Here is a 25,319-nt window from a genome sequence, read left to right as displayed (position 1 = left end):
GGGACCTACAGGCGCCTGCACAACACCCGGCTATTTTCTTCATTTTTGGTTGCAGCAGTCATTTGGCAGGCCTGAGCTGAATTCGAACCCACCAGCTCAAGTGTATGTGGCTGGCACCTTAGCTGCTTGAGCTATCGGCACCGAGCTTATTTGTTTTATTTTTGAGATACAGTCTCACTCTCTCACCCTGGGTAGATTGCCATGGTGTCTGCCACAATGCTTCCTGGCTAATTTCTTCTATTTCTTACTTTATTTTTTTTTATTTTTATTGAGATAGACTCTCACTCTGTAGCACTGAGTGGAGTGCTATGGCATCATCACAGCTCACAGCAACCTCTAACCCTGGGGGTCAGGTGATCCTCTTGCCTCAGATTCCCCATTAGCTGGGACTACAGGTGCCCACCATGGCACCCAGTTAGTTTTTTTTTTTTAAAAGATGGGGTCTTGCTCTCCCTCAGGCTGGTCCCGAATGCTTCAGCTTATGCAATTCGTTTACCTTGGCCTCCCAGAGTGCTAGGATTACGAGTATGAGCTACCTTGCCCAGCCCAAAACGTTTTTTTTCTTTTTTTAAGAGACAGTCTCACTCTGTCTCCCTTGGTGGAGTGGTGTGGCCTCACAGCTCAGAGCAACCTCTAGCTCTTGGGCTTAGGCGATTCCCTTGCCTCAGCCTCCCGAGTAGCTGGGAGTACAGGCGCCCGCCACAACGCCCGGCTACTTTTTGTTGCAGTTTGGCCGGGGCCAGGTTTGAACTCACTACCCTTGGTATATGGGGCCAGCGCCCTACTCAGTGAGCCACAGGTGCCGCCCAAAATCTTTTTTTTTTTTTTTGAGACAGTCTCATTATGTCACCCTCGGTAGAGTGCTGTAGCATCACAGCTCACAGCAATCTCAAACTCTGGGGCTCAAGCATTCTCTTACCTCGGCCTCCCAAGTAGTTGGCACTACAGGCGTCCGCCACAATTCCCGGCTATTTTTTGGTTGCAGTTGTCGTCGTTTAGCTGGCCTGGGCTGGGTTTGAACCCACCAACTTCGGTGTAATGTGGCTGGTGCCATAACCATGCTACGGGTGGTGAGCCCCTAAAACGTTTTTTTAAGACAGACTATTACAGTGTTACCCAGACTGGTCTTGAATTTCTTGCCTCAGCCTCCAGAGTAGCTGGGATTACTTGTGCCCATCACTCACGGCACCTGACAAATTCTTTCAGAGGGCCGCGTCCCCATATACCGAGGGTGGCCCCCCAAACTGCAACAACAACAAAATAGCTGGGTGTTCTGGCAGGTGGCTGTAATGCCAGCTGCTCAGGAGGCTGAGGCAAGAGAATCGCTTAAGCCCAGAAGTTGGAGGGAGCTGTGAGCCGTGATGCTACGGTACTCTACCGAAGGTGATAAAGTGAGACTCTGTCTCTTAAAAAAATAATTTATTTCAGAGATGAGTGAATAGCTATTCCAATTATTTAAAAATGACAATTTTTTTTTTTTTTTTTTGGTTTTTGGCCGGGGCTGGGTTTGAACCTACCACCTCTGGCATATGGGACCGGTGCCCTACTCCTTGAGCCACAGGCACCGCCTGACAATTTTTTTTTGAGACAGTCTCACTATGTTGCCCTCAGAGTGCAGTGGCATCACAGCTCACAGCAACCTCAAACTTGGGCTTACGGGATTCTCTTGCCTCAGCCTCCCAAGTAGCTGGGAGTACAGGTGCCTGTCACAATGCCTGGGTGTTTTTTAGTGAGGAGGTCTCGTTCTGCCTCAGGCTGGTCTAGAACCCGTGAGCTCAGGCAATATACCTGCCTTGGCCTCCCAGAGTGCTAGGATTACAGGCGTGAGCTACCACACCCAGCCCTAATTTTGTACAGTCTTAAAGGCCAACTAGCTGGAGAGTTGGTTTGAACTATTCACTATCCATTGCATGTTGAACATGAACTTAGATTTTCCTAAGAATTCTGATCTCATGGAGTATCATCACCATCAGATATAAGATTTAGGTATCTGGTCAGACTCATCCAACAGCTCAGGACACTGCTTCGCTGTTGGTTTGCCAATCCTGGGTGCATTAGATGATTTTGCTACCATTGAACTACTATCCTTAAGTGTAAGACAGTGAAACACTTCTCTGCAAACTTGGGAAACTGGGCAGCACCTGTGGTTCAGTGAGTAGGGTGCCGTCTCCATATACCGAGGGTGGTGGGTTCAAACACGGCCCTGGTCAAACTGCAACAAAAAATAGCCAGGTGTTGTGGCAGGCACCTATAGTCCCAGCTACTCAGGAGGCAGAGGCAAAGAGAATCACCTAAGCCCAAGAGCTGGAGGTTGCTGTGAGCTGTGACGCGATGGCACTCTATAAGAGGGCGACAAAATGAGACTGTCTCTTAAAAAAACAAAAAAACTTGGGAAACCGTCTAATTCAGCTTCCCAGCTAAATGTACCTGGAGATGAGAAGTAAACACTCCTCTCCCATGGAAGACTGTCTGATCAGATTACCCATTTGGCTCCTAGAAGTAACATTTACTTATCAAATCAAGTACATATTTTTTTTAAGTGTTAATTAGCTGGCTGGACTGATGGCACCACTGCAGAGTTCCTAAAAAGGGACAAGGATTAGTGGGCTTTTGATGAGTTGTGGTAAGACACTGATGCTTTTTTTTTTTTTAACATATACATGTGTTTATTAGGTTTCCATTTTTTTGCCTTCACGAAATTAAAAAGGCTTAAAATTTAATAACAATAACAATCTTTACACTGACACTTTTTTACTTATAAATGATGGATAATAACTTGCACCTCAAGCAGCTTGATAAACCTCATTTTAAAGAGCTTACTATGGGCTGGGCGTGGTGACTCACCCCTTTAATCCTAGCAGTCTGGGAAGCTGAAGGGGGTGGATTGCTTGTGCTCAGGAGTTCGAATCCAAGAGTGAGACCCCATCTTTACTAAAAATAGATTAAAAAAAAAAAAAACAAGCTGGGCATTGTGGCAGGCTGAGGCAAGGAGGATCTCTGGAGCGTGGGAGTTTGAGGTTGCTGTAAGCTCTGATGATGCCACAGCACTCTACCGAGGGCAATCGAGTGAGTCTCTGTCTCAATCAATCAATATCCTACTATGTGCCAGGTGTTTGTGTTAACGTCTAGCCCTCAACGGCTTGGCCGTTGAGGGCTAGACGTTAACACAAACAATCCAACGGCTTGGATGTATCTCACATTTGCTTTTGATTCTGAAATCTGAGCATGTCTCAGAGAACCAAGCTGCCTGTGGTTAAGCTGATGCCACTTGGTTGATTTCCCATTGTGGGACAACCCAGCATTGTCCATGGCTGACCAATTTCATTTTTTTCCAGTGGACTGAGTGAGGAGTGAGGAGATCAATGTAAACTAAAACATGTGGCTTCCTCTAGTAAGAGTATTGGAGGGTACCTGTTCCAAGTCAGGGTCAATATTTGACCTTTCATCACTTTCTGACCCTAAAAGGAGGCTTCTTCCAGTGTAGTCCAGGTACAAAGTGCTGGTAAGCACAGGGTCCCAGAAAGTGGCTAAAATGACCCATCATAAAGTAGGCAGTAAAGAACCCGAATCACCCAGGCGGGCAAGCCATTGCCAGCACACCCCATGCGGGCCATCATTTTCCTGAGATAGTGGCTATTTCACAAAGTGTAAATGTCTTCTCTTCGTTTAGATGGGCCTTTTAGCGCAAAGGGGCAACAGTGGCTCTGGCTAAGCAGTAAGCTTAGTCCAATTAAATGATGGGCCTGAGAGACGTTTGGTTTATTCTTCCACAATTTGTAATTTACCATAATTTGGATGAGCCTTTACTTTTCTCAGACGTAAGCGTTCTTGTGAATACTATCTACATAGGGCCAACCACTCCGAAGGCATGACAGTTTGGAAATAGCCAATTTACACCCACGACATCTGAGACCAAGAGAGATTTGAAGAACTTGGGCGAGGAGGCCTAACGCGTTAGGGGCGGCGGCTAGGTCGAGGCCCGGCGGGAGAGGGGCAGCCTTTGGCAAGAGTGGACCCACTACACAGGCTGCGCCTCAATTGGGTGACCTAGGGCCCCACAACCGGCAGGGGGCGCTGTCCCCACCCGGACCGGCTCCTCTGAGACCGCGGAGGGGCAATGCTAGAGGACTTGGGCCCGGGGTTACCCCTCCTGCGCTCCCGCCCCGGGGCAGAGGCTAGTGTCACGCCGAGCGGGAACTGTGACTGTAGAAGACCTGGTACTGGGCCCAGAATCCCGCGGAAGTTTGGATCGGCGTAGACTCTGGGCCTTGGACCCCAGGCTCTGCGGCGTTGATCTGTTGCGTCCGAGAGGCGGCGCTGGGCTCAGGTCCCCGGAGGGCACGCGGGTCTCGAAAGGGGGCGCCCGATCCCGTGTCTCGAGCGCCGCTTCCCGGGAAGTTTCAAGTTTGAAAATCCTGGCAGAGGGGCCCGGGCTTCCGGAACCGGGTGGTCGAGAGGAGGGGCCGGGGCGGCGCCATGGAGGAAGGGGCTCCGCGGCAGGTGAACAGCGCCGGGATGGCCGGGCTACGCTGGGACTTGGGGGCGGGAAGGCTCCTTCGCGGAGTCCCCAGACCCTCCCAGATCCTTCCCGGCTCCCGCCCCGCCCGGGCCCTAGGGTCACCTTCGCAGGGCAGACCTGAGTACCGGGTTAGGTCAGTCACGGGCCCTGGAGATCGACTCCAGGTCCTCCTCCAGGGGACTCGGAGCCTCGAGTCAGACCAGCCTGCGGCACATCTGACTCCACGGGGCGGGCCCCAGAGTTCCCTAAAATCGGCTCTTCCTGGTGGGATTCCAAGGCCGACAGGAATTAGCGGGCAAGCAAAGGGGGCCCGGGGAGAGGGATGCGTGTGCACACTCGGGGCCGGGGTCTTTCCCAAAGTCCACGAGGCGTGGGAGGCGGGGCCTACCCAGCGCTGGAGCTGGAACCCTAGGGTACAAAGTGTTCCAGAATTCGGAGAGGGTCAAGGGGTTCCTGCCCAAAGCTGGCAGTAGGTGTGCGCGGGCCCTGAGGGCCAAGTCTGTGTATGTGTGTCTGTTACGAGGAGAAAGATGGTGTCCTGGTCCCGAGCGAGTGGGAGTGGGCGAGGACACTTGTGTATCACACAGGGTCCCAGCTGAGCAGAGAGGAGGTGTGTCGTGATTCCAGCCTACATTTCTGCTCTAGGTCCATGGGGTGTGTTGTGGGGTGAGGTGTAGTAGACAGAGACTCCTTGAGTGTCCCAGTTGCTTAAGCAGCCTCAGGCTGGGTCTACTCCCTCCAGTCCCCTTCCTCCGGAGGTACCCGCGCCTGTTCCAGCCGTGGCTGGTACACATTTTCCGATTTCCTGCAAGCCTCCACCCTGTGGCGGGTGGCTGGGTGACTCAGGACCCCTGTGGCTGGGCCTCCAGCTCCATGGGATCTTTGTCTGCTCAGACCTTTGGCTTTGGCCCTCTTGCCTAGGGCCGCCAAAGGATTTCCTGAGCCTCGCCCTTGCCTTCTGACAGCTCAGCCAGCAGACCTAGCCTGGGACTGAAGTGGGAGGTCCCTGAGGCTGGGGTCACTTCCACTAGGCTCAGGAGATGGAACACAGAGAGGTAAGGTGGGGTCCCTGTAAAAGTCTGTGTTGGGAGGGGAGTCATGGGCCACCTTGGCCTGAGGTCACTGTTGGCACTAGGTTGGTTTGAAATGTTGGCCTCTGGGAAGGAGGTTTTCTTCTTCCTGGCTCCAGCTAGGGTGAGGCAGTGAGAGAGACTTGTACTTCCTCCCAAGAGCCAGGCTGGGAGCGTGCACCCCAAGACCTCCCCAGTCCCTCTCTGTGACTCTGCTTTGCCACCTGTGGCATTTGGATATCAGGAACAAGCCCTGGCCTCACAGGCCACTGGCTGCCTTCTCCATGTGACATTGGGTGAATCCCTTCTCAGTGCTGAGCTTTTTTCTAGCTCCTAGATTTTACTTTGCATCCCAGATTTAGAGCAGCCTGGTTACCCATGGCTGGTAGGAAGAAGCTGGGCCTGAGGGATAGTGGCCTCTCTGTGCCTCAGCTGTGAGCAAGTTACTTCACCTCTCTGGGTCTCAGTTTCCTCATCTATAAAGTGGGCATAGTAACTCCTACTTGGTGGGGTTGCTGGGAGGAGTGATGAGATGACACCTGCCAAGCTCTTAGAACAGAACCTGGCCTGGTAAGCACCAGGTAAGCACTAGTGATCTCCCCTTCCCCGTCTTTAAATGGCACAGGGCAGAAGCATGGGTGAGTGGCCTTGGGCTTTCCGTCTGGCTGAGGCATCCTGAGCTGTAAGGACAGAGATGCTTCCCAAGCCCTGTGTACGTGGGGCCTGGGTGTGGTCCTTCTGCCCACTCTGTCTTGGGGAGAAGGAGCTGCTGGTGGGGCTGTACCCCATGCCTCCTCCCTGCCCTCTGCAGCCTGCGCCAGGCCAGCGGCCTCCAGAGGATGAGAAAGAGGCGATTCGTCGTGCCATCCAGAAAGAGTTGAAAATCAAGGAGGGCATGGAGAACCTGCGGCGGGTGGCCACAGACCGCCGCCACCTGGGCCACGTGCAGCAGCTGCTGCGCTCCTCCAACCACCGGCTGGAGCAGCTGCAAGGCGAGCTGAGGGAACTGCACGCCCGCATCCTGCTGCCTGGCCAGGCTGGTGAGGAGCTGAGACCCCTCAGCGCAGCAGGCTGTGGGCCAAACAGGCGCTGACTTCTATGCCCAGACTTTCTCACCTCCCTAAACCTCCTCCTGGAGCCCTGGCTGATAGCCTAGGAGGGGCAGGAGGGGAGAGTTAGGCCATGGGAGTCTTAGCTCTAGGTGACAGGCACTCTCCCTGCTACAGAACCTGTAGGCTTGGGACCCCGGCCACGGGCAGAGCAGCCAAGGGCCCGGCATCTGGAGGCTCTGCGGAGGCAGCTGCAGGTGGAGCTGAAGGTGAAGCAGGGGGCTGAGAACATGACCTACACGTGTGCCAGTGGGACCCCCAAGGTGAGGCCTTCCCCAGCCTGATATAGTCCTGGCCCCTACTCTGGTGGGAGGGACTTGGCCCTCAGATATTGGGGGGGGGGGGGTGCAGCTCTGCCCTGATCCTGACTGGGAAATACAGCCCAGCCATTGACCCTGTAGGTCAGTCTGATGGGGGAAATACCACCCCAACCCGCAGCTGGGCTGGGAAGGTGTGGCTCTAAGTCCTGACTAGCAGTGAAGACCTTGCTGGTCCAGCAGAGTCTGCCCCCAGCCCCACCTCCCAGTATGATGTGGGAGCCCCCATCCTTGTCTGACAGAAGGCTTGGCCCAGCCCTGATTGGATAGAGGAAGTTTAGGCCCAGATCTGGCTGGTCTGATGGAGAAGCCTGTGAGCACCCCCTTCCCCCCACTCTGGTCTGATAGGAGAGGCTGTGGCTGAGACCCGGCCTGATGGGGTCTGTGTCATGATGCCACAGGAGAAGAAGCTCCTGGAGGCTGCCCAGGAGATGCTGCGGGACAGCCAGCTGAAGGTGGCCCTGCTGCGGATGAAGATCAGCAGCCTGGAGGCCAGTGGGTCCCCTGAGACAGGTGAGTTCTTAAGAAGGCAGTGGTGTTGGGGGTGGTTGGGTGGGGCTAAGGGCTGTCCTGCTCCCCGCCCAGGGCCTGAGCTGCTGGCTGAGGAGCTGCAGCACCGACTGCGCATTGAGGCTGCTGTGGCCGAGGGCGCCAAGAACGTGGTGAAGCTGCTCGGTAGCCGGAGGACACAGGATCGCAAGGCGTTGGCTGAGGTCAGGGGCCCTGCTGCCCCTCTGTGGGTCTGCCTGTTCCCATACAACTCATGGCAGTTGGCAGGAGGGTCTACCAGGGTGGGAGGTACTTTCTGTGGAGATGTCATGCAGTGGGGTGTCTCTGGGTGGCCTAGACCACTGCTGCCCCACATACCCATGGGCCTGCCCCTGCCTGAGTCCCCTCTGTAGGCCCAGGCCCAACTCCAGGAGTCCTCCCAGAAACTGGACCTCCTGCGGCTGGCGTTGGAGCAGCTGCTGGAAGGACTGCCTCCTGCCCACCCTCTGCGGAGCAGAGTGGCCCGGGAGCTGCAGACTGCTGTGCCTAGGAGCACCCTACCTTCGGGGACACTTGTGAAGCCCATCGCTCTGACAGGTAAACAGGAGTCCCACCCACTTCAGAGCTCTCTTTCCTTTTTGGGGAGGACCCAGAAGCACAGTGGGGAAACACTTCAGGGAATCACCCACTAGCTGTGTGACCTCAGGCAACTGATATCTTCTCTCTGAATGTCAGTTTATCCATCTATAAAATGGGGTTGATAAAAGCCACCTCCCTTGCAGGATTGCTAGAAAAGTACAGTGCCTTGTTGCAAATGAAGCACTCAGGTAGAGTGCCTGCCAGAGTCTGCACTGGGACAGTGTAGCTATTTTTTAAACAACTAATAATGCTTCAGGCACTAGTGTTAGGAGGCCCACAGGCCTGGAGGCCTTGGTACCCAGTTCTTGGTAGCCTGGACTATTAGAAAGTCCTTTCTTGGGCGGCGCCTGTGGCTCAGTTGGTAAGGTGCCGGCCCCATATACCGAGGGTGGCGGGTTCAAACCCGGCCCCGGCCAAACTGCAACCAAAAAATAGCCGGGCGTTGTGGCGGGCGCCTGTAGTCCCAGCTACTCGGGAGGCTGAGGCAAGAGAATCGCTTAAGCCCAGGAGTTGGAGGTTGCTGTGAGCTGTGTGAGGCCACGGCACTCTACCGAGGGCCATAAAGTGAGACTCTGTCTCTACAAAAAAATAAAAAATAAAAAAAAAACAGAAAGTCCTTTCTTATCTTTTTTTTTTTTGTAGAGACAGAGTCTCACTTTATCACCCTTGGTGGAGTACTGTGGCGTCTCAGCTCACAGCAACTCCAACTCCTGGGCTTAGGCAATTCTCTTGCCTCAGCCTCCCGGGTAGCTGGGACTACAGGCGCCCGCCACAACGCCCGGCTATTTTTTTTTGTTGCGGTTTGGCCGGGGCCAGGTCTGAACCCGCCACCCTTGGTATATGGGGCCAGCGCCCCACCCACTGAGCCACAGGCGCCACCTAGTCCTTTCTTATCTTGTGCTAAGATAATGTCTTCTTGTGGCAATCAACACATAATCTGGGCTTGGCACCTGTAGCACAGTGGTTATGGCACCAGCCACATGCACTGAGGCTGGCGGGTTCGAGCCCAGCCTGGGTCTATTAAAACAACACTGACAACTGTAACCAAAAAATAGCCAGGCATTGTGGCGGGCACCTGTAGTTCCAGCTACTCGGGAGGCTGAGGCAGGAGAATTGCTTAAGCCCAAGAGTTTGAGGTTGCTGTGAGGTGTGACACCACGGCACTCTACCAAGGGTGACATAGTGAGACTCTGTCTCAAGAAAAATAAAAACGGGCTGCGCCTGTGGCTCAGTGAGTAGGGCGCCGGCCCCATATGCCGAGGGTGGCGGGTTCAAACCCAGCCCTGGCCAAACTGCAACAAAAAAATAGCCGGGCGTTGTGGCGGGCGCCTGCGGTCCCAGCTGCTCGGGAGGCTGAGGCAAGAGAATTGCGTAAGCCCAGGAATTAGAGGTTGCTGTGAGCTGTGTGACGCCACGGCACTCTATCCGAGGGCGGTACAGTGAGACTCTGTCTCTACAAAAAAAAAAAAAAAAAGAAACCAAAAAAGCACATAATCTGTACCGGGCATTGTGGCGGGCACCTGTAGTCCCAGCTTCTTAGAAGGCTGAGGCAAGAGAATCACTTAAGCCCAAGAGTTTTTTTTTTTTTTTTTTTTTTTTTTAGGCAGAGCCTCAAGCTGTCACCCTGGGTAGAGTGCCACAGCAACCTCCAACTCCTGGGCTTAAGTGATTCTCTTGCCTCCCAAGTAGGTGGAACTACAGGCTCCTGCCACAATGCCCGGCTATTTTTTAGTTGTAGTTGTCATTGTTGTTTGGCAGGCCCAGGCTGGATACGAACCCGCCAACTGTGGTATGTGTGGCTGGCTCCTTAGCTGCTTGAGCTACAGACGCTGAGCCTAAGCCCAAGAGTTTGAGGTTGCTGTGAGCTGTGATGCCACCACACTCTATAGAGGGCGACATAGTGAGACTCTGTCTAAAAAAAAGACAAAAACCAAAAAACACATAATCCGAGAACATGGACTTTGAAGCCCCATTCCCACCTGAGCTATGGTGTGAGCTGGAGGAGCCAGCAGCTGCCTGCATGGGGCTCTGGTGCGGGGCAGATGGGCCCCATTCTTCTGTCACAGGGCTGAGAAGAGGAAGGGAAGTACAGGGGCTGGATTGGGTCCCTTTTCCTGGTCTTGAGAAATCAGTGAATAAAGGAAGTGGTATCTGAGCTTGCCCTTGAAGAACTTACAGACAATTTGGGGAAGGCAGAGGGAACAGCTTGTTAAAAGGAATTCACCTACTTGGGGCCACCTTATCCTAGCTCCTGGCTAAACGCCCCAGTTCCTTGAGTTAGTCTTTCCAAGATCTTCCCACCCTGAACACTTGCCTTTGTCTATAAGGTTTCTCTGAATGTAGCCCCCAGGCCTGGACTCTCTAAACAGTGCTCTTGGGCCCTCTTTATATCCTCAAAAGCATCTAGATTCCCACTGCTTCCTCTACCTTTTGAGAGACAAAACTCTAATGAACCTAAGAATGAACTTACTCAGTTGGCAAAATGTGTTTCTTGATTATTGAGGGAAGAGGCAGAGTTGGGACTTAACCTTCATTGTTCAGATAGAGAAACTGAGGCCCAGGTAGCAGGGTTTCCTGATCCCTGCCCCAAACTCTTTTTTTTTTTTATTGAGGAAAAAATATATTTATATAAACCTGCCCCAAACTCTTATCCCTGCCTTGGTGATGTCTTGGACCCATGCCCTAGACAGGATTCTGTCACGTGCAGCCTGGCCAGTGTCTAGGCCCTGCTCTTCACCTGTGTTCCTGCTGCCCTCACATATGGAGGGCAAAGCCACTTGTTCTGCCTGAGGATATTAGGGGCTTCCATGGCTTAATGTGGGTAGGATCTGGATTCGGCCACTTCTGGAGAGAGTGGCCTTCCTAGGGTGTCAGGGCACATTGGTGGTGGCAGGGGGAAGATGGCAGCTGACAATGCCCCCTACCCTCACTCCGCCACAGGGACCCTACAGGTTCACCTCCAGGGCTGTGAGCAGCTACTGACCGCTGTGCCTGGACGTTCTCCGGTGGCTGCACTGGCTGGCAGCCCTTCTGAGGGCTGGCTTCGTACCAGGGCCAAGCAACAGCGTGGTGGAGGCGAGCTGGGCTGTGAGTGGGGAAGGAGCTGTTGTGGGGTACAGGGGACTTCTGCCTTAGGCCTGTTCTGATCCCTAGCTCTGGCCCTGCAGGTGAGGTGCTGGCTGTGCTGAAGGTGGACAACCGCATTGTGGGCCAGACAGGCTGGGGGCGGATGGGCGAGCAAGCCTGGGATCAGACCTTCGTCATCACGCTGGAGCGAGTAAGGCTGGCCTTTGTGTATTTGGGTTGACCTTGGGACTTGGGGTGGAGCTGCCCAGTTCAGGGTTTAGTCATGAGCCTGGCCTCCCTTGTGTAGGCCCGTGAGCTAGAGATCGGGGTGCACTGGCGGGACTGGCGGCAGCTGTGTGGCGTGGCCTTCCTGAGGCTTGAGGACTTCCTAGACAATGCCTGTCACCAACTGTCCCTCAGCCTGGTGCCACAGGGGCGTCTCTTCACCCAGGTGCTCACTGCCCCTATCTTCTGACCTGGTGGGCCCCTGGGTGTCTATACAAAGCGGATCAGCCTTCGGGACTGACCTGCCTTGCATAGATTGTGGACCAGAGAGAGGTGGTCTCTAGGAATAAGGACTCCCAGTGCTCTTGCCCTTAGGGGGCCACATCTGTAGGCCTGTGTCCTCGTCTTAACTGTGCCCTGCTTCAGGTGTGACCCTGGACAAGTGCTTCTCTTCTCTGGGCCTCAGTTTTTCCTCTAGTACCAGTGAGGATATTGAAGCCCTTTTTCTGGTTCCTGCATATGTTGACACTGGGAACTCTTGGGGCAGAGGAGATGCCATGGCAGATGGGGTGGGAGGGGACTAGATTTCAATCCTACCTCTGTTCCTGCAGGTGACCTTCTGTGATCCTGTCATTGAGAGACGGCCCCGGCTACAGAGGCAGAAGCGCATTTTCTCTAAACGCAGAGGTGTGGAGGATGTGGGGCTCTGTGGGCAGGGAGCAGGGCTTGGCCCCCAGGGGGCCGGACTGAGCTCCCCCTTTGCTCCCAGGCCAGGACTTCCTGAGGGCTTCCCAGATGAACCTCAGCATGGCGGCCTGGGGACGCTTGGTCATGAGCCTGCTGCCCCCCTGCAGCTCCCCAAGCACAATCAGTCCTCCCAAAGGGTGTCCTCAGACCCTGACCACACCCCAGGGGGCATTCAAACCTGCTTCCCCCAGGTGAGGAGGTGCCTCGCCCAGCCTGCATGCTTCTCCAAGTTCAGTAGGTGTCTGTCTGTCTGTCTCCCACAGTTGTGTGTCTGTCCCTCCAGCTATCTGCCTGTGCTGGGCCATATGTCTGCTTCCTCCCCACAGTAATTTCTTGCCCAAGAAGAGCCTCTTGGCAGAGGAGATGAAGCCCCCACCGAAGCCCCCACGCCTCTACCTGTCCCAGGAGCCCACCCCTGAGGAGACCCCGGTGAGGGGCTCGTGGGGCTCGTGGGCCTTGGGGGCTATCCGGGAGGGGCTGGCAAGCCTGGAAGGAAAGTGGGGAGGCCACCTAGCCCTGCCCTAAGCCCCTCTGCCCTCACAGCGCACCAAACGCCCCCACATGGAGCCCAGGACTGTACTTGGACCATCGCCACCAGTCTCCCCTAGCAGGTACCCTGCCCAGAGTGCAGTATATTGGAGACTTTCATCTGCTCACCTGAGTGTTGGTGTCCCCATCCTTGCACTGCTCTGTGGCTCCTTGTGTGTATGCTGGCTCCCAGGGTCTTACTTGCTATACCCACATTACCTAGCCCAGCGGTGTGGCAGACCCCAGGGGTCCACTCCTCTAGGAGTGCTCACTGCAGGCCCTTCCTCCAGCCCTATAGGTGGACAGCCTGAGACTGGGCATGGAGGGCTTGGAATGGCTCTGGGCGGAGACCCAGCCCTTGTCCTGGGGGCTTCCTGTGCCCTCTCTCTTGCAGGAAACCACCCCGACTTCAAGACTTCCGCTGCGTGGCTGTGCTTGGCCGGGGACACTTTGGGAAGGTAGTGGGCTGAGGAGTGTGTGGTGGGATGGGGAGCCCTAGCACATTAACCAGGAGGATACTGGTTAATGTGTGCAAGTGGGGAAGTTAAGGCCCCTGTGTGGACCACCTAGAGCCCACCCTCTCCCTGATACCCAGGTCCTCCTGGTCCAGTTTAAGGGGACAGGGAAATACTACGCCATCAAGGCATTGAAGAAACAGGAGGTTCTCAGCCGGGACGAGGTAGAGAGGTGTGTAATGGGGCTCACGGGCTTCAGGCACGTGGGCCCTTGGCCCTTGACCCCAGAAGTTGCCCCAGATGGCTAGCCTGGGGTTTGATCACCCAGAAGGCAGATGAAGGCCCCTAGGGCTTTGGAAAGGTAACCCTGTGGGGCCAGCCAGGCCTGCTGCATTCCCTTGTTGGTGCGTATAGCTAACTATGTGCCCTTGGACAGGTTTCCTCTTCTCTCTGCACCTCAGTTTGTTCTTCTGTAAAGTGGGGAGATTAGGTTCAATGACCCACGTGAGCCCTTGATATATAGAAACTAGCTCTACCCCCTGAGCACTTTGAGGGCCCAACTAAGCAGGGTACAGCTGGGGGAGGCTTTCCTTCCCTCCAAGACCCCCACCCTCCCCTGCAGCCTGTACTGCGAGAAGCGGATCCTGGAGACTGTGGGTCGCACGGGGCATCCCTTCCTGCTCTCCCTTCTCGCCTGCTTCCAGACCCCTAGCCATGCCTGCTTTGTGACTGAGTTTGTGTCTGGTGGTGACCTCATGATGCAGATCCATGAGGACGTCTTCCCTGAGCCCCAGGCCTGGTGGGTTCCCATTCCCCAGCCCGCCTCTTCCAGCAAACTTCCCCTGGTTCCCTACAGTGCTCCCTTCATCCTGCTTCCTCCAGGGTGCCCGTCAGCAGAGGAGTCACAGTCAGAGAGACCTTGGTTCACATCCTGGTCAGCCTGACAGCATTTGTGCCCTGGGCCTCTGTTTATGAGGCTGTGCATTAGGCTTATAATAACCATTTCCCATAGTTGGTGCATAGATGAGAGGAGAATTTATAAGAGGGCCTCTTAGAGTTATTCTGGAGGGCTTTAGAGTTAGACCTAAACTGGCATCATCCCTGTTTTTTTTTTTTTTTTAAACATTTTCAAGGCTTTATTTATTTATTTATTTATTTGTGGTTTTTGGCCAGGGCTGGGTTTGAACCCGCCACCTCCGGCATATGGGACCAGCGCCCTACTCCTTGAGCCACAGGCGCCACCCCTGTTTTTGTTTTTGAGACAGTCTCACCATGTCACCGTCAGTAGAGTACCTCAGTAGAGTGCTGTGGCATCACAGCTCACAGCAACCTCAAATTCTTGGGCTTAAGCGATTCTCTTGCCTCAGCCTCCCGAGTAGCTGGGACTACAGGCACCTGCCACAATGCCCGGCTATCTTTTGGTTGTATTTGTTATTGTTGTTTTTAGCATTGTTTGAACCCACCAGCCCCCGTGTATGTGGCCAGCACCCTAGCCACTGAGCCCATCCCTACCTTTGGCTGTGTGACCACATCTGTTAGGTCACTTATGTGGAGTCTCAGATCCTCATCTGCAAAATAGGCGTAATGAATGTCAGCTGCAGGGTAATGGGAGGATGCCCGGGAAGGAAGGGGTGCAGGACACTGGGTAAGAACCCAGGAAGGATAGGGTTTGAGTGCTCTGCAATCTTAGGACCACCTTGGACTGTTGACTGAATGAGTCCCCCAGCTCCAGGCATAATGTTTGTCACAGTCTCTTGCCCACATGTCACTCTGGGTAGGACATCCAGATGTCTCCGGGCCATGTCTTCCTTGTGCCTATACTGGGCCTGAATTTACCCATATGCCACCCCTACAGCTTCTACCTGGCCTGTGTGGTCCTGGGGCTCCAGTTCTTACATGAGAAGAAGATCATTTACAGGTAGCTTTTGGCTCAGGGGTCCATGGGGAAGGTGGGGTGGGAAAGGGGCAGATGCTACCCTCTTCCTGGGCTGCTCTGGGGGCAGTGGCTGTTCCCTGGGTCTTAGCCCTTCTCAGCCGCTGTGATGCACTCCCCTCTCACTCAGGGACCTGAAGTTGGATAATCTTCTGCTAGATGCCCAGGGATTCCTGAAGATTGCAGATTTTGGGCTATGCAAGGAAGGTGGGGGTCACCTGTCAGGATCATATCCTCCAGCATCACCTACCCAACCAAGGCTGGCAGGTGGTGGGCAGGTGGAATCTTCCAAGAAATCTTCTGCCCATCTATGGATGCCCTGGTACCCTCCCACCCCAGCCCTTGTTCTAGGGGACAGCTGGCCACACTGGCTTCTCCTTCCTGGCCCTAGAGGCTCTCAAAGAGCCCTAGCCTACAATTGGCCAGAGGGAAAGTCTCTGGTCAGGTCTGGGCATTGGTCCTGCCCTCTGTGGGACCATGTGAGTGTGGCCAAGACTCTGTCTCCTCATGCAGTCACATGGCATTGTAATCATTTCCAGCTCTTCAGGTACCAGGCAGCACTGGGCAAGTTTGGGTTCCTAGAATCCTCCTGGTTGGCTATTGGTTCTTTCAATTGCACAGGTTGAATGGGACACACCGCATTGTATGTGTGTTGATTTGCAGGGATTGGCTTTGGGGACCGGACAAGCACCTTCTGTGGCACCCCAGAGTTCCTGGCCCCAGAGGTGTTGACCCAGGAGGCGTACACGCGGGCTGTGGACTGGTGGGGGCTGGGTGTGCTGCTCTATGAGATGCTGGTAGGCGAGGTGCGTGCTGAAGTGGGCTGCCAGGGCCCTGGTGGGTGGTGGTGGTGGCCCAGGCACCCTGTCTGTTGAGCCTCTATCTCCACAGTGCCCCTTCCCAGGGGACACTGAGGAGGAGGTGTTTGACTGCATCATCAACGCAGATGCCCCATACCCCCACTTTCTGTCCGTGCAGGGGCTTGAGCTCATTCAGAAGGTGAGTGTTTTAGGGGTGCCTCTGCCTCCTGTGCTTGGGGTCCCTGGCGGGTAGGCAGTGTCTGGGGCTGGATGCCCCATTGGACACCTGTCCTTTTGCCCAGCTCCTCCATAAGTGCCCAGAGAAGCGGCTGGGGGCAGGTGAGCAGGATGCTGAGGAGATCAAGGTCCAGCCATTCTTCAGGGTGAGTGGCTGGGGTAGCTGTGATCCCCAGCACCTAGCAAGGTGGGCAGCACTGTGTGACCCTGGGGGACTGCTGTTCCTGCAGTCTCAGGCACCTCTGCCCTTACCTCTAGACCACTGACTGGGAAGCCCTGCTTGCCCGCACTGTCCGGCCCCCCTTTGTGCCGGTGCTTTGTGGCCCTGCAGACCTGCGATACTTCGAGGGCGAGTTCACTGGGCTGCCGCCTGCCCTGACCCCACCTGCACCCTGCAGCCCCCTCAGTGCCCGCCAGCAGGCTGCCTTCCAGGACTTTGACTTCGTGTCAGAGCAATTCCTGGAGCCCTGAGAGATACTCCTGGCACCTCTGCCCCCTGCCCAGATGGTTAAACCCCGTGCTCACCCGCTTGTGTGCCCTGCATGGAGGCCCAGGCCTTGCCTGGCATTTCTGAGCCCTTGGGACTTGTGGTGGCAGCCATGAGGTTGCTGTTGGAGGCTTTGCTCAGTGTCACTTGGAGAAGCATGTCACTGTTTCTTTCTGCCCACCCTTTCCCTGCCTCCCAGCTAGACCCAGACCAGCAAGGATGCCACAGTGAGGAGTGGTTTGGTTTTTCTTTTTAATACTTGACTTGTTTTATGTATGATTAAACTTGAAAACTGTGCTTGGAGGCATCCTGGCCTGGGGCATCTGGGAGCACAGGGTCTGTTTGGGCCTGTGTTCCCTACAGGTCCTCTTCCCTTCTTCCTTTTGAAGGTAGAGCTGCCCCCTGAGGCAGGGATTCTGTCTTAAAGCCTGCTTTAAGAGGCCCAGGAGAAGGGCAGGAGTGAGCTGCCCCAGGTCCCCGAGGGCTGACTCAGCAGGTAGAGCCCCTCTGGTTTGTAGGCACAAGATAGCCGCCCTGTCCCCAGTAAGCCTAAATAGCCTGGCTGCTGCTCTCCTCTTCATCCTCAGCCCAGAGGGTCTCCCAGGACCCCGAGGGCCATCCACAGAAGAAGTGGGCCAGGTTGCGGGTCAGGCCACGGTCAAAGGGGTTGCTGGAGCATTGGCGGAGGTAGGCTATGCGGTATGAGGAGATGAACTCCCAGGTTGTGGTGTTGCTGGCCGCCAGGTAGAGGTGTGAGGCCAGGAGCAGGCCAGCAACCAGTGCAAAGAGAGACAGCAGCAGGAAGGTGATGAATAGGAGCCCACTGGACCGCAGCCACAGCCCCCAGGGCTGGAAGAACCGGAGGCCTGACCTGTGGGATGGACAGGGACCCGGAGCTGGGGGAGGCCAGGGGAGCCCTTCCCTCCTTGTGCCAGGCCCCAAGGAGCCCTGGCTCTGTTACACACACGGGTGCACACTGCCTGCCTTCCCCCAAGTGGCACCTACCATGCCAAGTAGAGGCCCCACAGAAGCACCACCAGCTGCAGCGCCAGGTAGACCACAAAGAGCGGGTGGTTGCGCTCCCCCACGCAGTTCTCCATCCAGGGACAGTGGTGGTCATAGCGGCGGACACAGCGTCGGCACTCACGGCAGTGCCGGGCCCGCAGGGGCTGCTGTAAGTATAGACGGGAGTTGGAGTTCAACACTGGCCCCCTTTGGGCCCACTACTGAGGGGAGGAGAGGGCTAGGGGTCAGGGCCTGAATCTGGGAGGCCTTAGAGGAGGTGTGAGGGCAGAGCACTGGGGCAGGAGGTCAGGGAGTCTCCACTTTGCCCTGACTCCTCCCACAGGGGTCCTTGCATCACCTACCAACACCAGGCAGTATCTGCAGCGCCGCAGTGGGATGGCCTGAGGAACCATGGCCATCTGTTCCTCCTTAGGGTCCTCCTGAAAATGAGGGACAGGGTATAAGATGGGGTCCCTGGGAGGCAAATGACACCGGTGGGCCTCTTCCTTGGGGCCAATTTACTCCTGGGTGTGGAGAGTTTGCATGGGGCCCATCCCATCCAGAATGAAGGTTTGGGGGTAGGATTGGAAAGAGTGCCCTGGACTGAGCTGTGTAACGTTTGCAAGTAGCTTCCCTTCTCTGGGCCTTGGTGGTTTCCTCATCATAGGGCTGGCAAGAGGATTCACTGAGATGTCCCCCAAGAATGTGTAGCACAAGTCCTGCCATGGAGACTGTTACTAGGGCCTTGAGTTCATGCTGGCAGGAGAAGGGGTACAGTCCCGTAAGAGCCCTGGTTACCTGGGGCTGGGGCTGAACGTTCACATATCCTGGGTCCATAAGTGACACAGCCAGGTAGAGCAGCAAAGAGCCTAGCACCAGGAGCAGGAAGGTGAGAGGCAGGAACAGCTCCCCCTGCTCTTCCCATTGCCGCAGCTCTGGAGAGACCAGAGGAGGATAGTGAGGCTGGGCCCGGGGCAGAACAGGAGGTGGGGCTGGGGTGGTGGGGAAATGGGTTTCTGGCAAAGCAAAGGCCTAGAGATGGGGTTCCATGGGTGGCCAGCAGTTCATCTGCACTTTGGAGGGTGATAGGGAACCATGGAAGGTTATAGGGCAAGATCTGTTTTTTTGGGTTTTTTTGTAGAGACAGAGTCTCACTGTACCGCCCTCGGGTAGAGTGCCGTGGCGTCACACGGCTCACAGCAACCTCTAACTCTTGGGCTTACGTGATTCTCTTGCCTCAGCCTCCCGAGCAGCTGGGACTACAGGCGCCTGCCACAACGCCCGGCTATTTTTTTTTGTTGTTGCAGTTTGGCCGGGGCTGGGTTTGAACCCGCTACCCTCGGCATATGGGGCCGGCGCCCTACTCACTGAGCCACAGGCGCCGCCCAAGATCTGTTTTCTAAAAGCCCTCTGCTGTAGAAGATATGGATCAGGCTCGGCGCCTGTGGCTCAAGTGGCTAAGGCGCCAGCCGCATACACCTGAGCTGGCGAGTTTGAATCCAGCCCGGGCCCACCAAACAACAATAACAGCTGCAACCAAAAAAAAAAAAAAAATAGCCTGTAGTCCCAGCTACTTGGGAGGTGGAGACAGGAGACTCGCTTGAGCCCAGGAGTTTGAGGTTGCTGTGAGCTACGATGCCATAGTACTCTATCCAGGGCAACAGCTTGAGGCTCTGTCTCAAAAAAAAAAAGAAAAGATGGATCAGAGGGGAAGCCTGGTGGTAGTCTGGCAAAGAGGGAAAAGAGGGTGGCTGAACAAGGCCTGGCAGGGAGAGGAAAAGGAGGCGGAAGAGGCCAGACCTGACTGGACATGGGCAAGAGAGAGGAGGGGTCCTGGATCTCTGGCTCTCCAGCAGGGAGACTGGCCATGTCTGAAATGCCCAAGATAGACAGGAGGGTGGAGTTGGTGGGAGACATGATGGGGGGCCCAGGTCAGGAAGCATCCACTTTAAGCCCAAGGGAGCGACTGAGGATTCTGGGGAGGTGGGGGGTGGTGGGAAATGAGGGAGCATTGGCCGAGTATGGACAACTCTGGTGCCCCTTGGTTGTAAAGGGGAGCAGAGAAGGAATGGGCTTTTTGAGACGGTGTCCTTTAATGGGGGGACCTGGGAGAGATATAAGATCTTGAGGGGAAAGTGAGAAGGGCTCCCAGTCCTGAGGCTGGAACATTGAGGTGGGCAGGTAAAGCACTGGGTAGGGGGCTACTGAGGGGAATGATGGGAATGGAGGTGGGTGGGTGAATGAGCACTACCATAGGAAGATGGGAGACAGGCCCCCTATGGACTTGGGCAGCTAGTGGTTATGGGGGTAGGAAAGGGTGTAGGCAGGATGCCAGTCCTTGAATCCTCATGGACAAGAAGGTTGGGAGTCAACTTCTGGGAAGGATCAGGGAAGATGGGGCTTGGGCCTGGGGGACACCAGATGGGTCTTGGGATGGACAGGGCATCTGGCAGTGATCAGAAAGATGCTGGGATTAATTAGGGATCAACTGAACATCAGACGGGAAGCAGGTGGCGCTTGGAATGATAGATGGAGAGGGGGCTTCAGGAGCAGGCAGGGATTGGGTCAATCCCAGGATCTGGGGATTAGGTGGGGACCCCGTGAGACCCAAATGTCTGAAGAACCACGCGGGATCGGGTGGGTCCAGGGTCGCGCGGGGTCCGGCTCACCGGTATCGTGCAGGAAGAGCACCAGCGTGATTCCCCAGGTCAGCACGGTGTGCCCAGTCCGCACTAGGACCCCAGAGCTGAGGAGCGCCCAGGGCGCCATCGCCTCGGCCCGGGGCCCCTACCCGGAAGAAACACCCAGAGGGGCGGGCCCTCTGCAGGAGCGGGGCAGTGGCCAGCTGGGGATTGGTGAATCCTGGAGATGGGCGGGGTTGAGTTGGCTCAGAGAGGCTGTCTATTGGATAGCAGCTGCGGCCCAGTGGGTCTTCAAGCCAACAGGTGCCTGAAGAGGCTGAGGGCGGGGCCAGCGCGCGCGCAGCCGGTAACTCCCCCAACTCCCGCCCCCACTGCAGGTAACTTTTGAAAGCCAGGGAGTAGGCTTGTGTCTCCGCCCTCACAGGCTCGCGCATGCGTGCAGCTCCTTGGGTGCTTCGAAAAGCCGGGTGAGTTGCTTTAGCTCCGGGTGGCAAAATTATGCCACAGTGGTTACGGCGCCGGCCACATACACCACTGCTGGCGGGTTCGAACCCAGCCCGGGCCAGCTAAGCAACAATAACTGCAAAAGGCTCGCCGCCTGTACTCAGTGAGTAGGGCGCCGGCCATATACACCGAAGGTGGCGGGTTCCAGCCCAGCCTGGGCCAGCTAAACAACAATGACAACTGCAACAAAAATAGCCAGGCGTTGTGGCGGGCGCCTGTGGTCCCAGTAACTTGGGAGGCTGAGGGAAGAGGCTCTCTTGAGCCCAAGAGTTTGAGGTTTCTGTGAGCTGCGACGCCTCACCACTCTACTGAGGGCGACATAGTGAGACTCTGTCTCAAAACAAAAAAATTGTGCCCATTATCAAAGATGTGATGACTCAGGCATCGGGAGGGGAACGGCTCACCCAGGGTTGCTCTCTGGTTACATTCTTACCTCCTTGCGATTTATTTTCAGATACTGCGAATGAATGAAAGAAAAGTGGAGGTCCGCGAGGTGCACAGGCCACCTTCAATGGGAGTCAGAAATACCAGAACTGCCCCTTCCTATCTTGTGATTTTGGGCACATTACTGAACCCCTCAGCCTCTATTTCCTATCTTGATAAGGGGGGCTGATAATAAGATGGTTGGGGGAATTAAATGATGGAAAGGCAGTACCTACCCTAGGACTCTCCTTTCTTGACTGCTCTAAGCCACCACCTACCCTCTGCTAGGATGACTTTTCAAGCCAATGGGAGGCTCCAGAGCCTTCCTCATTCAGCCCTGCTTTTCTAAGGCACCTCCCACTGACGTGGAAGGCAAAGGTGGAAATCATCCACCTTTGACTCCACTGATTGGCCCCATCCCAGCTCCTGCATACCAGTCTGACATCTGTTGCTCTTGTCAGCTCGACATCCCTTTTTCTGTTGGGGAACTGACTCCTCCCATCACATGTGGTTCTGGAGAGGCTGCCCCTCACCCCAAAGGGCGAGGATTGGTGAATCCTGGCGATGGGCGGAGCTGAGTTGGCGCAGGGAGACTTCCTATTGGATAGCAGCTGCGGCCCAGTGGGTCCTCAAGCCAACAGGTGCCTGAAGAGGCGTGGGCCTGGGTGTGGGTACAAAGAACTAGATTACAATGTTTACATTTGTTAGGTAGAGTCCCTTTTGTAGTTGTCTTGCACCCAAAATGTGTGCCATACACCATAGCTTAGATTGTGCCCATTAAATGGGAGCACACCAGTTCTGTCTTCTCTTTCTTCTCTCCCTTGCTCCCCCTACCCCCAACTTGAATTGAATTTTTTTCTCTTATATGGGTATTAGATCCACTTCTGCACAAATAGAAGTTGAGTTAGTTCCCACTAGCCCCTCTTATTGCAAAATCCAAAAATTGGATTTTGCTTTTCCTTTACTAAGAAGAATGTGTTTCAACTCCGTCCAGGTTAATGCAAAAGATGTAAAGTCTTCATCTTTTTTATGGCTGAATAGTATTCATATAGTTTGTTAATCCATTCCAGGGTTGGCACTTAGGTTGTTTCCACATCTTGGCAACTGTAAATTGAGCTGCAGTAAACAATCTAGTGCAAATGTCCTTATGATAAAATGATTTTTTTTGTTTCTTCTGGGTAGATGCCCAGTAATGAGATTGCAGGATCAAATAGGAGATCTAATTTGAGTTCTTTGAGGATTCTCCATACTTCTTTCCAAAGAGGCTGTATTAGTTTGTAGTCCCACCAACAGCATAAAAGTGTTCCCCTCTCTCCACATACTGCCAGGATAGTGTTTGTTTAGTCTTTTAATGTAGGGGAAGGGGACAGATGAATTCATTTGTGCCGAGTCTGTAGTTTTTATAGGCCAATGTTGAGGCCTAGTTAAGAGGAGGGCTTGGAGGAACCTGGCTAGAGTTTGCTGGGGGAGAGAATCTTTAGGCCTGGTGTGGTGGCTCACGCCTGTAATCCTAGCACTCTGGGAGGTCGAGGCAGGTGGATTGCCCAAGCTCAGGAGTTCACGACCAGCCTGAGCCAGAGTGAGACCTCGTCTCTAAAAATAGCCGGGCGTTGTGGCAGGCACCTGTAGCCCCAGCTACTTGGGAGGCTGAGGCAAGAGAATTGCTTAAGCCCAAGAGTTTGAAGTTGCTGTGAAGTATAACACCATGCCACTCTACTGAGGGTGACAAAGTGAGACTCTGTCTCAAACCAAAAAAAAGGAGAGAATCTTTTCACTAGACACTGGGTACACACCTGCCTGGCTTCTACTCTCCCCTGATCTGGTGCCATTATCTAGACTATTCTTTGGGAAAGAGCCCTCCTCCATTGGGAGCAGCCTTGGTGGCACCATCAGAGTGCTCAGACCTCCACAGCCCCCAAGCTGGCCAGTCTCTCCTGGAATCCAGAACTCTGAATCTTGAGTGGAGGGCCACAGCTGGGAAGGATTCATCACTCTGATGGCAGTGCCCTAAAGAGACTGGCTATGGGCTCCTGTGAGCTAGTTCCCCAAGTCACCATGGTGTATACCCCTCCTAAGCCCGATAGACCAATTTGTTCTTTGGTTTTGTGAGCCCTCCCACATTCTGACATCCAGAGTGGGTTTTTGTTACCTGTACCTTAATTGGTCCAGGGTGAGACTGATCCCTGCCTTGAGAAGGCTCACATCTTGCTGGGCAAAGACATGACATAAGTTGATTACAGTTTTGGGGGGGGCAATAGGACAGGCAGGAAGCTGGGTTCATCTCAGGTGGAAGTTTGCTCAGGTCTTCCCACAGTGGAGAGGGTGACCTCAGATGACTACAGTTTGGTGACCCCCGCTATTCACAACCTTCTTGCTCAAGGATTGCATCCTTTGAGCATCTTTAGCCTGACATCAGGCTTCACATAGAGATTTGCACTGATTCTAGTTCTCAGTGGGATCACATTTCTTATGGAGACTCAATAAGGCTTTCTTGTTTAGACATTAGTCTACTTTTGGAGAGGTGGGTCATGTCTGAGGGCACTAAGTGGCAAAATATAATTTCTTACCTTTTGAAACAGAGGATTGGATCCTGGGCTACAGAGATTTTCCAAAGCCCTCCTGATGTGGTTTAAATGTGTTCCTTCTAAAATTCACCAAGTGAATTTGGTGGTAGTAGTGGTATTAGAGGTGAGATCTTTCACCCTAATGATGGATTATGGCCTTATCAAAGGGAGGGAGGGAATTAGCTTGGGCACTTTGCCTATTCTACTCTGCCCTTCTGCTAGCAAGGACACAGCGATTGTCCCCCTCTTCCCCTTCCATCCCTCCTGGGATGTTGGAACACAGTCTCACCCATCTCCTGGAGGATGCTGCAACAAGGCACCATCTTAGAAGTGGAGAGCAGCCCTCACCAGACACCCCAATCCTGCTAGCACCTTGATCAGAACATCTAGCTTCAAGAACTGTGAGAAATAAGTTTCTGTTTTTCCTAAGTTACTTATTTCCAGGTATTTTGTTATAGCAGCACAAACCAGCTAAGATATTCCCTGTTTTCCATTCATCTGACAATTATTTTTTGTTTTTGTTTTCCTAACCCCTAGATCACCAGGGAATCTGGCAATTTATTTATTTATCATTAAATCATAGCTGTGTACATTAATGCAATCATGGGGCACCATACACTGGTTTTATATACCATTTGACATATTTTCATCATATTGGTTAACATAGCCTTCCTGGTATGTTCTTAGTTATTGTGTTGAGACATTTACACTCTACATCCAGTAAGTTTCACATGTATCCTTGTAAGATGCACCATAGGTGTGATCCCACCAATCACCCTCTGTCTGCCCATCCTCCCCTCTCCCCTCCCTTCCCTCTCCGGCTTCTCCATATTCTTATGTTATAATTGGGTTTTAGCTTTCATATGAAAGCCATAAATTAGTTTCATGGCAATTTTTTTTTAAAAAAGCAATATAAAGTCTTGCTATATTGCTCAGGCTGGCATGCAGTGGTTATTCTCAAGTGTCATCATAGTTCACTGCAACCTTGAACTTCTGGCCTCTAGGGATCCTCCTGCATCACCCTCCTGTGTAGCTAGGACTATAGGTGCATACCACTACACATGGCTTGGCAAGTCTTTTTTTTTTTTCTTTTATTGAAACAGTGTCTCACTTTTTCACCCTGGGTAGAGTGATGTGGCATCATAGCTCACAGCAACCTCAAACTCCTGGGCTGAAGTGATCCTCTTGCCTCAGCCTCCCAAGTAGCTGGGACTACAGGTGCCCAACACAACGCCCAGTTATTGTTTAGAGATGAGATCTCGTTCCTGCTCAGGTTGGTCTCGAACTCCTGAGCTCAAGCAGTCTACCTGCCTCAGCCTGCCAGAGTGCTAGGATAACAGGCATGAGCTACCATGCCTGACTGCTTGGCAAGTCTTTAATGAGAGCTGTTGGTGTGCCAAAGTCTGTGCTCTGTTCTGGGCTGTAGCAGAACCTTTATGTAGCTGGTTGCTCACGGTTCAATAGTGGAGGCAGACAAAGCAATTTCAGCCTCATGGAAAGCAGGAGTTGTGATGGGGTGAGCAGGAATTAAGAGTGTTCCCCACACAGGAAATGGCAGGT

At 54.1% G+C, this 25,319-nt stretch overlaps 2 protein-coding genes across 12 annotated transcripts; one reads left to right on the top strand and one right to left on the bottom strand.

Annotated features, from left to right (window-relative positions):
• Positions 1-4,135: 4,135 nt before the first annotated feature.
• On the top strand, positions 4,136-16,918 carry PKN3 (protein kinase N3). 9 transcript variants are annotated; one of them, XM_053560550.1, is made up of 23 exons: positions 4,136-4,500; positions 5,490-5,574; positions 6,401-6,629; positions 6,816-6,961; positions 7,417-7,528; positions 7,601-7,728; positions 7,918-8,101; positions 11,084-11,230; positions 11,311-11,420; positions 11,517-11,660; positions 12,046-12,121; positions 12,204-12,372; positions 12,508-12,610; positions 12,725-12,792; positions 13,104-13,167; positions 13,305-13,396; positions 13,787-13,963; positions 15,020-15,082; positions 15,228-15,304; positions 15,761-15,903; positions 15,989-16,096; positions 16,200-16,280; positions 16,393-16,918. In XM_053560550.1, the coding sequence occupies exons 2-23, from the start codon at positions 5,560-5,562 to the stop codon at positions 16,603-16,605; spliced, it is 2,649 nt and encodes an 882-aa protein (XP_053416525.1). In that variant the 5' UTR covers positions 4,136-4,500; positions 5,490-5,559; the 3' UTR covers positions 16,606-16,918. The 9 variants fall into 9 exon arrangements, 8 of the variants coding, with proteins under 8 accessions (XP_053416525.1, XP_053416517.1, XP_053416510.1 ...); XM_053560542.1 differs by having other exon boundaries at positions 5,485-5,574; XM_053560535.1 differs by having other exon boundaries at positions 5,441-5,574.
• Positions 16,860-20,447, bottom strand: ZDHHC12 (zinc finger DHHC-type palmitoyltransferase 12). 3 transcript variants are annotated; one of them, XM_053560634.1, is made up of 5 exons: positions 20,296-20,447; positions 18,425-18,561; positions 17,989-18,066; positions 17,627-17,793; positions 16,860-17,492 (listed from the first exon to the last, which is right to left on the bottom strand). In XM_053560634.1, the coding sequence occupies exons 1-5, from the start codon at positions 20,393-20,395 to the stop codon at positions 17,171-17,173; spliced, it is 804 nt and encodes a 267-aa protein (XP_053416609.1). In that variant the 5' UTR covers positions 20,396-20,447; the 3' UTR covers positions 16,860-17,170. The 3 variants fall into 3 exon arrangements, with proteins under 3 accessions (XP_053416609.1, XP_053416615.1, XP_053416622.1); XM_053560640.1 differs by having other exon boundaries at positions 17,627-17,790; XM_053560647.1 differs by having other exon boundaries at positions 18,425-18,495; positions 20,296-20,438.
• Between the last annotated feature and the right edge of the window lie 4,872 nt (positions 20,448-25,319).

Source organism: Nycticebus coucang, chromosome 2 (genome assembly GCF_027406575.1).
Source record: "Nycticebus coucang isolate mNycCou1 chromosome 2, mNycCou1.pri, whole genome shotgun sequence".
NCBI lineage: Eukaryota > Metazoa > Chordata > Mammalia > Primates > Lorisidae > Nycticebus > Nycticebus coucang.
The sequence above is the reverse complement of the archived record's forward strand: the minus strand, read 5'-3'. Positions and strand labels throughout refer to the sequence as shown.

Coding starts and splice junctions, on each gene's coding strand:
- PKN3 (XM_053560550.1), top strand. Junction 7,729..7,917: donor ATCGCAAGGCGTTGGCTGAG/GTCAGGGGCCCT, acceptor TCCCCTCTGTAG/GCCCAGGCCCAACTCCAGGA. Junction 13,168..13,304: donor GCCGGGGACACTTTGGGAAG/GTAGTGGGCTGA, acceptor CCTGATACCCAG/GTCCTCCTGGTCCAGTTTAA.
- ZDHHC12 (XM_053560634.1), bottom strand. CDS start 20,395: ATGGCGCCCTGGGCGCTCCTCAGCTCTGGGGTCCTAGTGCGGACTGGG. Junction 18,067..18,424: donor ACGTTCAGCCCCAGCCCCAG/GTAACCAGGGCT, acceptor CCTCATTTTCAG/GAGGACCCTAAGGAGGAACA. Junction 17,794..17,988: donor GCAGATACTGCCTGGTGTTG/GTAGGTGATGCA, acceptor CTATACTTACAG/CAGCCCCTGCGGGCCCGGCA.